This window comes from Colobus angolensis, unplaced genomic scaffold (genome assembly GCF_000951035.1).
Source record: "Colobus angolensis palliatus isolate OR3802 unplaced genomic scaffold, Cang.pa_1.0 Scaffold132, whole genome shotgun sequence".
Taxonomy (NCBI): Eukaryota; Metazoa; Chordata; class Mammalia; order Primates; family Cercopithecidae; genus Colobus; species Colobus angolensis.
Genome location: NW_012114400.1, coordinates 9,825,067 through 9,839,234, shown reverse-complemented (window position 1 = coordinate 9,839,234; position 14,168 = coordinate 9,825,067). Strand labels below are relative to the sequence as shown.

Genomic DNA, 14,168 nt, shown 5'->3' with positions numbered 1-14,168 from the left:
TTTTTTTTTTTTAATGTTACAACAAAATGACAACTTCCAAATTCCTTACATATGGAAATAAACATATATGTTTTTTACTTAGAAACTGTTCAGGCTTCAAAACATTGTTTATTAATTAAATTAATCATTTGTATAATGTCTTGAACGTAGTTAAGTATCTGAAATTTACCACATTTGCTCTCACAGTAAATACTTATTGTAGCACTGTAAGAATTTCCTAAATTTTACCCCTAAAAAGATATTATTACTCTTGCATTGCATGAATACAATCACAAATATTTTATTTATATATGTATATACACATATTTACATTTATATATGGAAAGTTAAACATGTCATAGAAGCAATAATAATTTATTTAACTCATAAAACCAACATAGGAAATATAGGAAGTTTAAATCATAAGAAGTTTAACTGTGGTCCTGTTCAAAACAAAATATTGTATTGACATTACTTTTATATGGTATTGAAATTTAAAGATTCTGAATCATGCTAAAAGTTCTTCTTTTATCTTGGAAATAACTAAGGACTTGTCTTTTTACCTTGTAAGTATGGTAACAAGGGCTATTCGACCTTTTTAGTGTACGTGCTGCCAAAATGAGTACTTTGATGACTTTTTTGTTTGCTTTTACATGATCGTTTATCTAAACTATGTATTCTTAGAGTGAGCACACAACGACTGAATGTTTTGGTTCTTTGTTTTATTTTTTGATTGGTTAATCTTTAGAATTTTCTTTTTTTTTTTTTTTTTTTTTAGGAAGGGCTTTGCTCTGTTGCCCGGGCTGGAGTGCAGTGGCCGGATCGCAGCTCACTGCAAGCTCCGCCTCCCAGGTTCCTGCCATTCTCCTGCCTCAGCCTCCTGAGTAGCTGGGACTACAGGCGCCCACGATCGCCTGGCTGGTTTTTTTTGTATTTTTTAGTAGAGACGGGGTTTCACCATGTTAGCCAGGATGGTCTCGATCTCCTGACCTCGTGATCCTCCCGTCTCGGCCTCCCAAAGTGCTGGGATTACAGGCTTGAGCCACCGTGCCCGGCCAATCTTTAGAATTTTCTAAGAGAGGAATAAAACAGAAAGAGAAACAGAACAAGATGAGAGAGCTGACTTCAGATAAATATAAAATTACCACCTTAAAAGGCTAATTATGCTTTCTCTGAGAAAAAGAGAAAGTTTAGATATGGAAATACTCATTTTAACATGTACGCACACAAAAGAGCATTATAATAGCTGATTTAAAGAACAACTTGGGCCCTGGACAATTTTATCCACCCATACAGTGAAAAACCCAACACTTATTTATTTTCAAAGTAAGAACACAAAGGATGTCTCCTACATTAAATGAAATACTCTCTTTTTTAGACAAACAAGAAAATTTCCTCATGAAGGCTTCCTCACTTTTTGCTCTAAAGCACCTCTCATATGAACAATCTTATTCTTGTCAAAAATAGCTAAAGTGGGTATTGTAATCCCAGATTGTCTCTGGTAAAACTGTACCAGTTAGATAAACATACAAGTTAATATTATAGTGTGAAAACATAAGGGAAGTATGTTTTGTCAAGAAGGAAGCAGGTTTTAATTAAGAAGGCCTTATGAGTACTGCAGTGTTCCCTAAAATGGCATTTGTGTAACTCATGTCTTTATAAATTGGCTAAAGGTTAATGGTCACCAAACATGGGGTGGACAAACCTCCTGATTCCAAGCAGATAAAATTAAGCAAAGTATGAACACAAAGACAAAATTAAGGAGGATGTTTTTGTATAATTTGTGATGGAGACTCAAGGCAAAGTTGGTTCAAAGACAGTGGTCTGAGGAGACCTTCTGAACTTCCCAGCCCCCAGGGCCAGCACAAGGATAGAACTGTAGGGCCTCTGCCTGGTATCTTCTTGTAGACTTTTTCTCTAAAGTTGACAAATTGGTAAGCAGACGGACCATAAAAGGAACTGCTGGAAGACTAGACAACAGTTTTGCCAAGGAACGTTATTACAAGTCTGATCAGATAATGGAAGGATGCCAGGGTACCTCATTCCTAAGAAAACAAAATAAAATTCAATGTGAAGAACTTCAATAAAATATTGGAGCTCAATTCAGTATAAACTTACCTCCTCCCTGTGTGCCTGGGGGCCTCAGTCAGGAGAAGACACAAGATTCCAGATGTGATGTCCACACTAGAGAGTTCAGGATCTTAGCCTGCAGCAGCGAGGTCACAGCTGAATCTTAGTGGAAACTTCACTTCTGTCAATGACTTGCAAACAAATATCATCAGGGGCACACTGTAGGCAGAGTTAGTTCACCACAGGCCCTGAGCATTCCTGCATGTTCTTGCTGAGGATGCCAAATTGCAGAACTATCTTTCTGCTGATTCTGAGTAGTTGCTGTAGCTCATCACATAGGTAACTAAATACATGAAGGTAGCCGCAGCATTGAGACAGCCACGTGGGAAGGAGTCCCTGGAGAAACTCCAACCAGCCTGCCCACAGAGGTGGAGCCTCAGGAAGTTCATGATGTTTGCAGCAGCAGAGAGCCTGGCCCCATCTCTTCTGTGTGGAAACTGGGAATTGAACTGCTGAGTAGGAAGCGCTCTAGCAGGGACTCTGGCCTAGCAAGAGTCCCTGTTTCCCCATTTTCTTCCTTTTCACCCGATAAAACCCTATCTTACTCACCATTCAAATTGTCTGCGAGCCTGCATTTTCATGGCCGTGGGACAAGGAACCCCATCTTTAGCTGCACTAAGGAAGAGTCCTGCAACATCATGACTACTGCTCATTCACCAGGTGAAGAGGACTGGCTTGATTGCATCTTGCTGTAATATTCGTTCCTAGACCTTTGGCCCTGGGTAATTATCTTAAAAAATAACCCACTGTGGGGGCCGGGCACAGATTACAGGGCTGAGATTAAGGGTCACCCCTGTAATTCCAGTACTTTGGGAGGCCAAGGCGGGCAGATCAGATTGAGACCAACCTGGCCAACATGGTGAAACCCTGCCTCTACTAAAAATACAAAAATTAGCCATGATGACATGTGCCTGTAGTCCCAGCTACTCGGGAGGCTGAGTCAGGAAAATCACTTGAACCTAGGAGGAGGAGGTTGCAGTGAGCCAAGATGGCGCCACTGCACTCCAGCCTGGCGACAGAGCAAGAGTCTGTCTCAAAAAAAAAAGAAAAAAGAAAAGAAAAGAAAAGAAACAAAAAACACTGTGGGTCGGGTGCGGTGGCTCATGCCTGCAATCCCAACACACCAGTAGGCCAAGGCAGGCAGATTGCGTGAGTCCAGGAGTTTGAGACCAGTCTGGGCAACATGGCGAAACCCCATCTCTACAAAAAGTACAAAATCAGATTGTTCTGGTAGTGTGTACCTGTAGTCCCAGCTACTTCGATGGGGCTGAGGTGGGAGGATGGCTTGAGCCTGGGAGATCAAGGCTACAGTGAGCTGAGATCATGGCACTGCACTCCAGCCTGGGTGACAGAGTGAGACAGTGTCTCAAAAATAATAATAATAACCCACTATATACTGCTGTCATCTGACCTTCCATGCCTCCCTGTTGGAACTGGGGCTCAGGAAACCAGGGCAAATACATTGACACTCTGGTTACTGCTTTCAGTAATAAAGCCCTTCATTGTTGATCCAAGCGTGTTGTCTCTGTGTCAGCATTCATGAAACTTGCAAAAACTAATCTGTCAGCTTGCAAGGAGAATAAAATCTCTGATTCTTCACAGTTCTTGATCAGGAAGTGGCAAATTCTTTACTGTAAAGAGGTAAATATTAAATATTTTAGGGTTTGTGGCCACATAAGGGCTCTGTGAAGTATTTTTCTGTATTGGTTTGTTTTGAAACAACTTTTTAAAATGTAAAAATTTTCGGGTGCAGTGGCTCACAGCTGTATCCCAGCACTTTGGAAAGCTGAGGTGGCAGGGTGGCTCGAGCCCAGGAATTTGAGCGCAGCCTGAGGAGCATAACAAGACCCCATCTCTACAAAAACTAAAACATTAGCTGGGCATGGTGGCACACATCTGTAGTCCCTGCTACTTGGGATGCCGAGGTGGGAGGATTGCTTCAGCCCAGAAGGTCGAGGCTGCAGTGAGCTGAGATTGCACCATCACACTCCAGCCTGGGTGACAGAGCAAAGACTCTGTCTCAAGGAAAAAAAAAAGAAGTAATACTCTTTCTTAGCTTTTAGGCCGTACAAAAACAGACCACAGATAGGATTTGGCTCCAGTTTGCTGACCCCTGCTTTTAACACACATTTTTTGGTCAAACAAAGTTAAGTTTATTGACTGTTTGCTATAATTGAGACCACATATTATGTGTATCTGTGTGGTATTTCTGTAAGAAGGTGTTAGACTAGACCTGTTCAATTTTGATTTTGGATAAGGTAATTTTGGAAAGCATTCAATGATATGGGGCTTTGCTCTGTAATGGTTCCTATCACAAAGCAAGGGTAATTTTATGATTTGGTCTCTTAATTTTCTCTAGAATAGAGATCGGGAAACTTTTTCTGGAAAGAGTCAGATAAAAAATATTTTAGGCTTTTGCGAGCTACATGTGATTTCATTCATATATTCTTCTTTGTTTGTTTAACTCTTTAAAAAATGTTTAAACTATTCTAACACAACGTTTGTTAAAACATGGGTCAGGAGTTACTTCCTCTGATATGCCTTCCCAAATTCTCAAATTCAGTGTAGATTTCCTGCCCATGTATTCTCCTAGATTTTCATGAATGCTAGATTCATTTCTATACTGTTCACTACAGTGCCTGGCATATGGTGGACACATAATGTTTATTGAATGCAGGAATAAGAGTTTATTTGTGGAATCCCATCACTTAATGGTGAGAGACAACATAGGAATGGGAAATGGCCAGACGATATATAACAACAGAATTCTGACTCATAACTGCTGCAGCAAACAGATTTGGCCTGCAGAGTTGTATTTTTCTCTATTTAGAAGGTGGGAAGAATAAAGTGAGGCTAAAACTGTAAGTGGCAAAGAAGTAGAAGTCACTCAAAGTGGTCATTTGGGGATCTGTGTTAAGCTATGATTATTACTGATTGGTCTTGTTTTGTCTTATTTTGTTTTTTAGAGACAGAGTCTTGCTCTGTTGCCCAGACTGGAGTACAGTGGTGATCATAGCTACTGCAACCTCAGACTCCTGGGCTCAAGCGATCCTCCTACCTCAGCCTCCCAAGTAGCTGGGACTATAGGCACACACCTGGCTAACTTTTTATTTTGTGTAGAGACAGGGTCTCCCTTTGTTGCCTAGGCTGCTCTCAAACTTCTAGCTTTAAGCAATCCTCCTGCCTTGGCCCCCCAAATTGCTGGAATTACAGATGTGAGCCCCCATACCCAGTCCTTGTTTTATCTTGATTCATTATGGTCACAGAGTGGCTTTATCTGGTTGTTGGTACTCTGAATTTATTTTTATTTAACAGGAGAACGTAATGATCTAGCTGTTAGTGCCGTCCAGATTCTGAATGGCAGAGGCTGCTCTTCACTTTGTCTATAAGTAGGGGGAGTTGAACAGACTTCTATCACTACTGCAGTCCTGACTATGCCCATATCAGATCCCCTATCAGATAGCAAACAGCTTGCTAGGTCTTTGTTCAGTATTTGGACCATGTAGTGGAGCTTTGGTAACATGGGTACTAGAGACTTGTGATTAAATCTCATTACCATCACTGTTAAGTATAGCCTTGTGTGGGAATTTTACAGAGAAAAGGACTTAGAGACTTACTGAATCGAAACTTATGTCTCAGGAACTCTAAGGATATAAGTAACTTTAAAAAAAGAAATGGAACAATAGTTTTTTATGTTGAATAAAATAACAATTGAATATTGTGTTGGTCAGGGTTCTCCAGAGAAATAGAATATATCTAAAGAGATTTATTGAAAGGAATTCACTCACATGATTATGGAGGCTGGCAAGTTTAATATCTGCTGAACCAATGTTCTAGTTGGAGTCCAAAGGCCAGAAAGCTTCTGCAGAACCAAGGAGATTCAATTGTCCAGTTTGAAGGCCATCAGGCAGGAAGAGCTAATATTCAGTTCCAAGGCCATCCAGCAGGAGAATTCTTTCGTACCTGGAGGAGAGTCATCATTTTGTCCTATTCAGACCTCCAACTGATTTGATAAAGCCCACACACATTATGGAGGGCAATCTGCTTTACTCGGTCTTCAAATTTAAATGTTAATTTCTTTCCAAAATGTCCTCACAGAAACACCTACTGGCCAAATACCTGGGCATCCATGGTCTGGTCAAGTTGACACATAAAACTAACCATTACCTATATTGCGTTTTGTTTTGGTTTTGTTTTGTTTTGTTTTCAGAATTTAGTTGAGCTTGACTCAACATGCATCTCCTAGCATAAATTGTACCTGTATTGATAATTGTTCTAAGGTGCTCCAATAATATAGGGATCTGTTGGGGCTGTGGGATGATGGTCTGATCTCAGTCTGGTTGGCTACTGGTACAGCAGAAAAATAACAAACATGTTGAATTTCCAATGAAAAGAAGCAGCAAACCCAATTCAATAAAAACTTTAAAGAATATCTAATAAATAGCCTTTGCCAAACCAAGGAAAGAAAGTAGAGGACAGTAAAAGTAAGGCATATGACAGAAATAGATTTGTTGGTTTATTTGCTTTTCAACACAGATTTTTAAATATGGAAGCACAGATCTAAGTCATGCTTGCTTTTTTAAACCAACAGACTAAAATTTTGAACATGGCTAAATTTCAAATCAGATTAAATAAAAAATATTCTGTATGGAAAGCATGTAATAGCTTTTGTCTTCGGCCTCACCACCTGTAGCGCTCTTCCCCTTCCCTTCTCCCTCTGCCCCCACCTTGTCTGCCTAACTCTTACTCTTGTTAAAACTTTAGGTTACAGGTTCTTCTTCTGCCATTCCTTCCCAAATGTCAATTTCAATTTAGGTTTTCCTCTTATGTATTATCCTAGATTTTCATGAATGCTAGTGTCATTTCTGTGCTGTTCACTACAGTGCCTGGCACATGGTGAGCACATAAAATTTATAGAATGCAGGAACAAGAGGGTAACTATGGAATCCCATCATTTAATGGTGAGGGACTGAATGTATAAATGGATAATGGGCAGAATATACATGACAATAAAACTCCAACTTCGAGCAAACAGACCAGAACAATTAGAACTTGGCTAATGACTACCAGCTTTCCAAATATGCTTCTCAAACCAGTTACATAGGATGCTTCCCTTCCAGTTGGCCTGCCTTCACTTCTTCATGCCAGCAACTTCTCTTTTTTTTTGAGATGGAGTCTCACTCTGTCACCCAGGATGCAATGCAGTGGCGCCATCTTGGCTTACTGCAACCTCCACCTCCCACGTTCAAGCAGTTCTCCTGCCTCAGCCACCAGAGTAGCTGGGAGTACAGGCATGCGCCACCATGCCTGGCTAATTTTTTTGTATTTTTAGTAAAGACGGGGTTTCACCATATTGGCCAGGCTGGTCTCGAACTCCTGACCTTGTGATCCACCTGCCTCAGCCTCCCAAACTGCTGGGATTACAGGTGTGAGCCACCACTTTTAAAATGCACAACCTGATATTTTGATACATGTATATGTCTTAGTCCATTTTCTATTGCTTATAACAGAATATCTGAAGCTGAGCAATTTGTATATAAAGTATTTCTTACAGTATTGAATGCTGAGAAGTGCAAGGTCAAGAAGTCACATCTAGTAATGATCTTCTTGCTGGTGGGAACTCTCTGCAGATTCCTCGAGCCGTATAGGACATCATGGGACAAGGGAGCAGAGAACTCTGTTTTATAAAGTTGCCAGTTCTACTCCCATGATCACCCATTAATCCATTCATTCATGTTCCAGCTCTCATGCCCAGCCATCTCTCAAAGGCCCCACCTCTCAACACTGCCACATTGGAGAGTTTCAACATATGTGTCAGAGGGGACAAACATTCATTCCCAAGCATGATACCCTGTATAATAACTATCACAATCAAGCTAATTAACATAGCCACCACCTTTCACATTTACCATTTTCTTTTCTATTTCCTTTTCTTCTTTTCTTCCTTTTTCTTTCTCTTTCTTTACAGACAGAGTCTCACTCTGTCGCCCAAGTTGGAGTGCAGTGACACAATCTTGGTTCACTGCAACCTCTCCCTCCCAGGTTCAAGTGATTCTCCTGTCTCAGCCTCCCGAGTAGCTGGGATTACAGGCACGTGCTACCGCGCCCTGCTAATTTTTGTATTTTTAGTTGAGATGGGGTTTCATCATATTGGCCAGGCTGGTCTTGAACTCCTGATCTCAGCTGATCTGCCCATCTCAGATTCCCGAAGTGCTGGGATTACAGGCGTGAGCTACCGCACCCAGCCCCATTTTCTTTCTTTGTGTGCGGGTGTGAGAACACAAGATCTACCCTCTTAGCAAATTTCAAGCATACATTGCAATTTTCCTAACTATAGTCATATTGCTGTACTTTAGCTCTCTAGAACTTACCTGTCTGGTATAGTTGAAACTCTATACCCTTTGACCAACATCTCCCCACTTCCGCCTTCCCCCAGGCTCTGGCAACCACCGTTCTACTGTCTGCTGACATATTTCTTAACTTGCTATTGCAATCATCACAACTGTGACCAAAAATAATCATCACTTCTGTAGCTACCCCATGAAGCACAAATAAGTTGAAAATTATCAATATATTTATTAATATATTATGCCGAATTCAAGCATAACACTTTGTTCTGAAGTACTTACATTCTGAAATCCTTAAAAAAATCTGTACAGTGAATTCTGTGCTTGATATAGTCCATCTATACTGTATTAAAATTAAATTATAACATGATCAGTTCACCTCATAATGATCTTTATTTTGTAAAACAATTTGAGATAATGAGGTAAAATTCGACTTCAAAACTAACATAACACTGTAAATTTCCAAAATAGTTTTATAAAAAAATTTAAAAGTCCACAACACTATAGATAATATATCTTAATTTTTATTTTATTTAATTTATGAGACAGAGTTTTGCTCTTGTTGCCCAGGCTGGAGTGCAATGGTGTGATCTTGGCTCGCTGCAAACTCTGCCTCATGGGTTCAAGCGATTCTCCTGCCTCAGCCTCCAGAGTAGCTGGGATTACAGGCATGCGCCACCACACCTGGCTAATTTTGTGTTTTTAGTAGAGACAGGGGTTTCTCCATGTTGGAGGGGCTGGTCTTGAATTCCCAACCTCAGGTGATCGGCCCACCTAGGCTTCCCAAAATGCTGGGATTACAGGAGTGAGCCATCGCTCCTGGCCACAACCTTAATTTTTAAAGTCAAATGTGTCTTTATAAAGAATGAATTCATACCCTTTGGGAGTATTTGTTTTTGCAACTAACTTCCATCCTTTTATTAAGTAATCAAACATAGCCCATTTGAATATTGGAAAAGAACTGTCAGAAATAGAAGTTCTTATTTTATACTTTGGTAACATGAATTTTACACTTAGTTGAACATGAAGAATGAAAAAACTTTGGATTGTTGTAGCAATTGTTTAGAATTTTAGATGTACCATTTGACCTTTGACTTTAAGATGAATTTCAGTGTCAAATAAAGACTTACCCCCAACCTTAAATAGTGACGCACAAAGGCTATTATTACCATCACTGAATGGCTTAGATAACCCTGTCAGCAGCAATCGCCCATTTTCAAAGCCATGGCGAAACATCTCTGTGCTAATTTCTTTTGTTTTGTTTCCTAATTTTTTTTTTTTTTTAGCTGGTGGTAAATAATCTTTGTCTTCTTTGGAGTAAACCTTCAACATTGGATTTTTTCTTTTAATTACGGGTGTAAACCCCAGTATCCCCATAAATTATATTGGGTCTCGACCAACTGCCTAATTATAAGAGGATATATTTAGGCTCTTATTTCATCCACACAAAAACTTGTCTAACAGGTAGGTGGAAACATCTGAGGCACCACTTTGATTCTTTTTTTGGATAGTCATGTTTTTCCTTCTCCGTTTCCCCAGCATGTCTGCCATCCTCATGCACTGCTTCCACGTGCCTGGGAGCCTTTATGAGCGTCCCTAAATCTAAAAGAAACCAGAGGCGGGGCTTGGATGAACCCTCGAGATAAGCAAGGGAGCCGCCTGTCCCCTCTGAAGGATGTTTTACATGTGGGCGGCATTCGCCAGAATCCAAGCTCGAGGCCGCCCTGGAAGGACGCGCTTGGCAGAGTAGAGGTGACCGGCGGCGGCGCGGGCAGCCCGAAGGGGCGGGATGGGGCGGGGCAAGGCGGGGTCCGGGCCGGAGGAGGCGGGTTCCTAGGATCCGCGGTGTCCGGCCGGCCGTAGAGCTTGCTGCGGTTCAGGGCTCTGATCATGCTCTGGCACCGCGTGGCGCTGGCGGGGACGCGGCTGGTTCGGAGCAGGAGCGGCTTGGCAGGCTGGCTTGACAGGGCGGCGGGAGCTGCGGGAGCTGCAAGAGCTGCGGCCGCTGCGGCCTCTGGGTACGGGGTCGGCGGGCAGGAGCGCCCCTGCGTGGTGCGCTGGCCTTGGGGGAGTCTGGAGGGAGCGGTGGGCGGAGGCGCCCCTCTGCCCCGGCCCCAGGTGGGCTAGGCGGGCTAGAGCGTGGGCTCTGAGTCATAACACGCGGAGGCGCTCGAGGGATGGGCAGAGAAGGGTGCCTCCGCGGCTGTGCTGACTTCAGGAGCCTGTGACTCTCGTGTTGAAAATGTTCGACTCATGTTCGGTTAGACCATCCTCTGTGAATTATTAGATAAAAATACAAGACGCCGCGATCAGTTGGAATTTCACCTAAAGAGCGAATGATTCTTAGTCCAATTGTGTTCCAAATACTGCACTGGACATAGGAAAAACGGAACAGTTTTCTGGTGTTTGTCTACAATTCTAGTTTAACCGGGCGTCCTGCATTCTTGTATGCTAAACTTAGCCACCCTACTGCAGGAAGCGAGGGCAGCGATTCCTGCTGAATGGCCGGAGCTTTTAGGAAAGAGGCTGTGACTGCCTTACACCTCGTGGTTCAGAATATCCGCGGCTTCGGGACCTGCAGTGGAAGGGACCTGCGGCTGTGCCGCCTACGCCTGCGCGGCTAGTCCCTGGCGGTGCCGCCGGCTCGCACCTCCGCGCCTGCCACTGCGCACTTGGCCAGAGAGTCTGTCTCCCTGTCTACTTAATCTGGGAACTTATATCAGTTTTGCAAGATTCCAGGAACCTCAAGTTTAACTTTCCAGACCAAGCTAGACACCCCTCCTGAAGGCGCTAATCACAGGCTGTTAAGTATTTGACAGCTCGTTGAGGCCCTGCAGTGTTTTTTTCTGCCTCTCCCTGGGGTCAGTATAGCACCTTGCCTACTTAGCACACAGTAGGCACTCCATAAATATGGCATGACTAGGTGCTTCATCCGTGTTGAAACGAAACGTTTATTGTGCACTTACTTCCTCCGTGCGTATTTCTATTCATAGTTCGCGACAGTTTTTACCAAGGTCAACCAGAAATTGAAGGGGAAGGGTGCCTTCCAGAAACACTTTTATCTGGCAGGGTAGGGGGTAATATTTCAGAATGCACCTCCTACCTCCTCTCATTATCCAAGAAAACATTTTCTTGTGTTCAGTTGGAGTTCCTTCAGTAGTAGTGTAAAATGGTTTGGGTATGACAGTTTTAAGTGCTGGACCTGAGATGAAAGGACTTGCTTTCTTAGTTGATAAACCAAATACAGCTCGCTGATTTATTCCACCAATGGTCTTCCTTAGGGCTAGGCAAGCGCTGCCTAACCTTTTCTGGTTTAGGCTTCAGGAACTTAACTTCCTTTTATCTTAAAGCTTCACCCTCCTCTCAGGTTGGCTGCAGTCTTCCTAGCTCGCTGCCCCTAACTCCTTCCTGAGTTAAGCGCACAAGACTTTTTGTTTGTTTTAAAGGGTTCCTTGCTAATCTATTGGGAAGCAAGAAATAATAGATTGTAAACATTGTGCAGGTTATAATGTTATAATGTTTAGTTCCTGTCTCTTACTCTTGTTATTACTGAACAAACTGATGTTTGCTGTAGCTTCCTCACTCTAGGTATGCTGATATCGTAATAGTTCCCCCTTACCGGTGATGGACATGTTTCAAGACCCTCAGTGGATGCCTAAAACCTCGGATAGTACTGAACCCTATACATGCTATTTTTCCTATACATACATGCCTATGATAAAGCTTAATTTATAAATTAGGCAGAGTAAGAGATTAACAACAGTAATAAAAGAACAACCACTTTAATAAAAAAATGCTCATTTCAAGGAATCCCTTGCTGAATCTTCTTATAGGCCCAGTGCTTTTTGGCGTAACACATTGCTGTGAGTTGGAACACTTTTTCTGTTCTTGTCTCCACAAATTTAATACCTTTTTCTGGCTTAACTAAGCACTTATACCCTGTGGCTGTAACTTGCAGTTTGAGATGTGACATCAAAACTACCATGAATTTTTTTACTTCTTTACAATTGCACTGATAGAAGATCCGTTCTTGCCATAGACCTTAGTAACCTCAGCATGCGATTTTTTTTTTTTTTCTTATTAAGTGGAGAACTTTCACCCTTTCACTTAAAGAAAGCACTTTAGAGCTTCTCTCTTTGACACACCTGAATTGCCAGCATCACTACTATAGTGGTTTGGGGCCATTATTATTATTATTATTAAAGATGGAGTTTCACTCTTGTTGGAGCCATTATTAAGTAAAATAAGTGTTACTTGGACACAAGCATCACCACACTGTGACAGTCGATCTGGTCACCAAGACAGCTGTTGACTAAAGGGTGGGGAGCTTATACAGGGTCCATATGCTGGACAAAGGGAGGATTCATACCCTGGGTAGGAGGAAGCTAGATGGCTCAAGATTTCATCATGCTACTTAGAACTTAAAACTTACCAACTATTTTCTTCTGAAATTTTCCGTGTAATGTTTTTGGACCATAGCTGACCTTGGATAACTGAAACCGTGGATAAGGGGAGACTACTGTGTAGGGCAGATGTTCATTATCCAAGGATAAGATGTACTGGAAGAAGCTATTTAGAGTGGATTCACTTAAAATAAGACTAATATTTCAGGCCAGGCGCAGTGGCTTATACCTGTAATCCCAGCACTTTGGGAGGCCAAGGTAGGTGGATCATCTGAGGTCAGGAGTTCGAGACCAGCCTGGTCAACATGGTGAAACCCCATCTCTACTAAAAATACAAAAAATTAGCCAGGTGTGGTGGTACACGCCTGTAGTCCCAGTGGCTCGGGAATCTGAGGCAGGAGAATCGCTTGAACCCGGGAAGTGAAGGTTGCAGTGAGCCAAGATCATGCTGCTGCACTCCAGGCTGGGTGACAGAGTGAGACTGCATCTCAAAAAAAAGACTAATATTTCATGCTATCCAGTTTAAAAAATTTTGCTTGGGACTTTTGCAAAAATTAAAACATAAAAAGTAGCTTTACCTTTATATTTAAGAACATTTAAATTTTAAATGCACCCCCCATGAATACAGTATTGATTTGAAGGCAGAACATTTGAGTTTTATAACATAATCATAAGGATAACAGTTTTTAAATATCTGAAGTTTCAAAAATTCTCTGATTCTTTAGATATTCGAGTAACTTTTTGAAACATCTGTTATATCTCATAATCCTGTTGTAAAATTTGTAATTTTACTCTGCAATTAGTTTGCATCATGGTGTTTGATATTGTTCCAACAGTGCGATAGGGCCTGGTTGACCAAGAAAGATGAGTGGATGGGGAAGGAAAAGTTCCAGGGATAAAAAGATTTGAGGATGATAAACTGGTTGAGTTTTTTTTTTTTTTTTTTTAATGATAATTTTGCTGACAATGAGTGCTCCTTTTACAAGCTCCCAATAACCAGGTTTTGGATAATAAATACTGAGAGGTCCTGTATTCAGGAAATTCTAGTAGTAATGTCAAACATTATTGAACATTTACTATGTGGAAGGCACTTATCTGCTTTCTGCATATGAATTCATTTAATCTTCACAAAATCCTTTGAGAGGTGCCAGTGATTATTCTTTCCACTTTGCACACTAGGAAATTTGGAGCTATGGCCCATTGCGGTTGAGATACCATAGCTTCCTCAAAAATCTTTGAAGGTTCCCTGCTTCACAGTGTGTTCCTAGAGTTCTGGCATGTTTTACTAAGAAAGTAGAAACTATATATA

At 41.7% G+C, this 14,168-nt stretch overlaps 1 protein-coding gene across 1 annotated transcript in view; it reads left to right on the top strand.

Annotated features, from left to right (window-relative positions):
• The first annotated feature begins 10,247 nt into the window (after positions 1-10,247).
• GLRX2 (glutaredoxin 2) overlaps positions 10,248-14,168 on the top strand; it is a 9,347-nt gene continuing 5,426 nt past the window's right edge. The window contains exon 1 of the mRNA XM_011934207.1: positions 10,248-10,474. Coding sequence (XP_011789597.1) covers positions 10,347-10,474 — 128 coding nt within the window. The 5' untranslated portion in view covers positions 10,248-10,346. The remainder of the gene's footprint in view (positions 10,475-14,168) is intronic.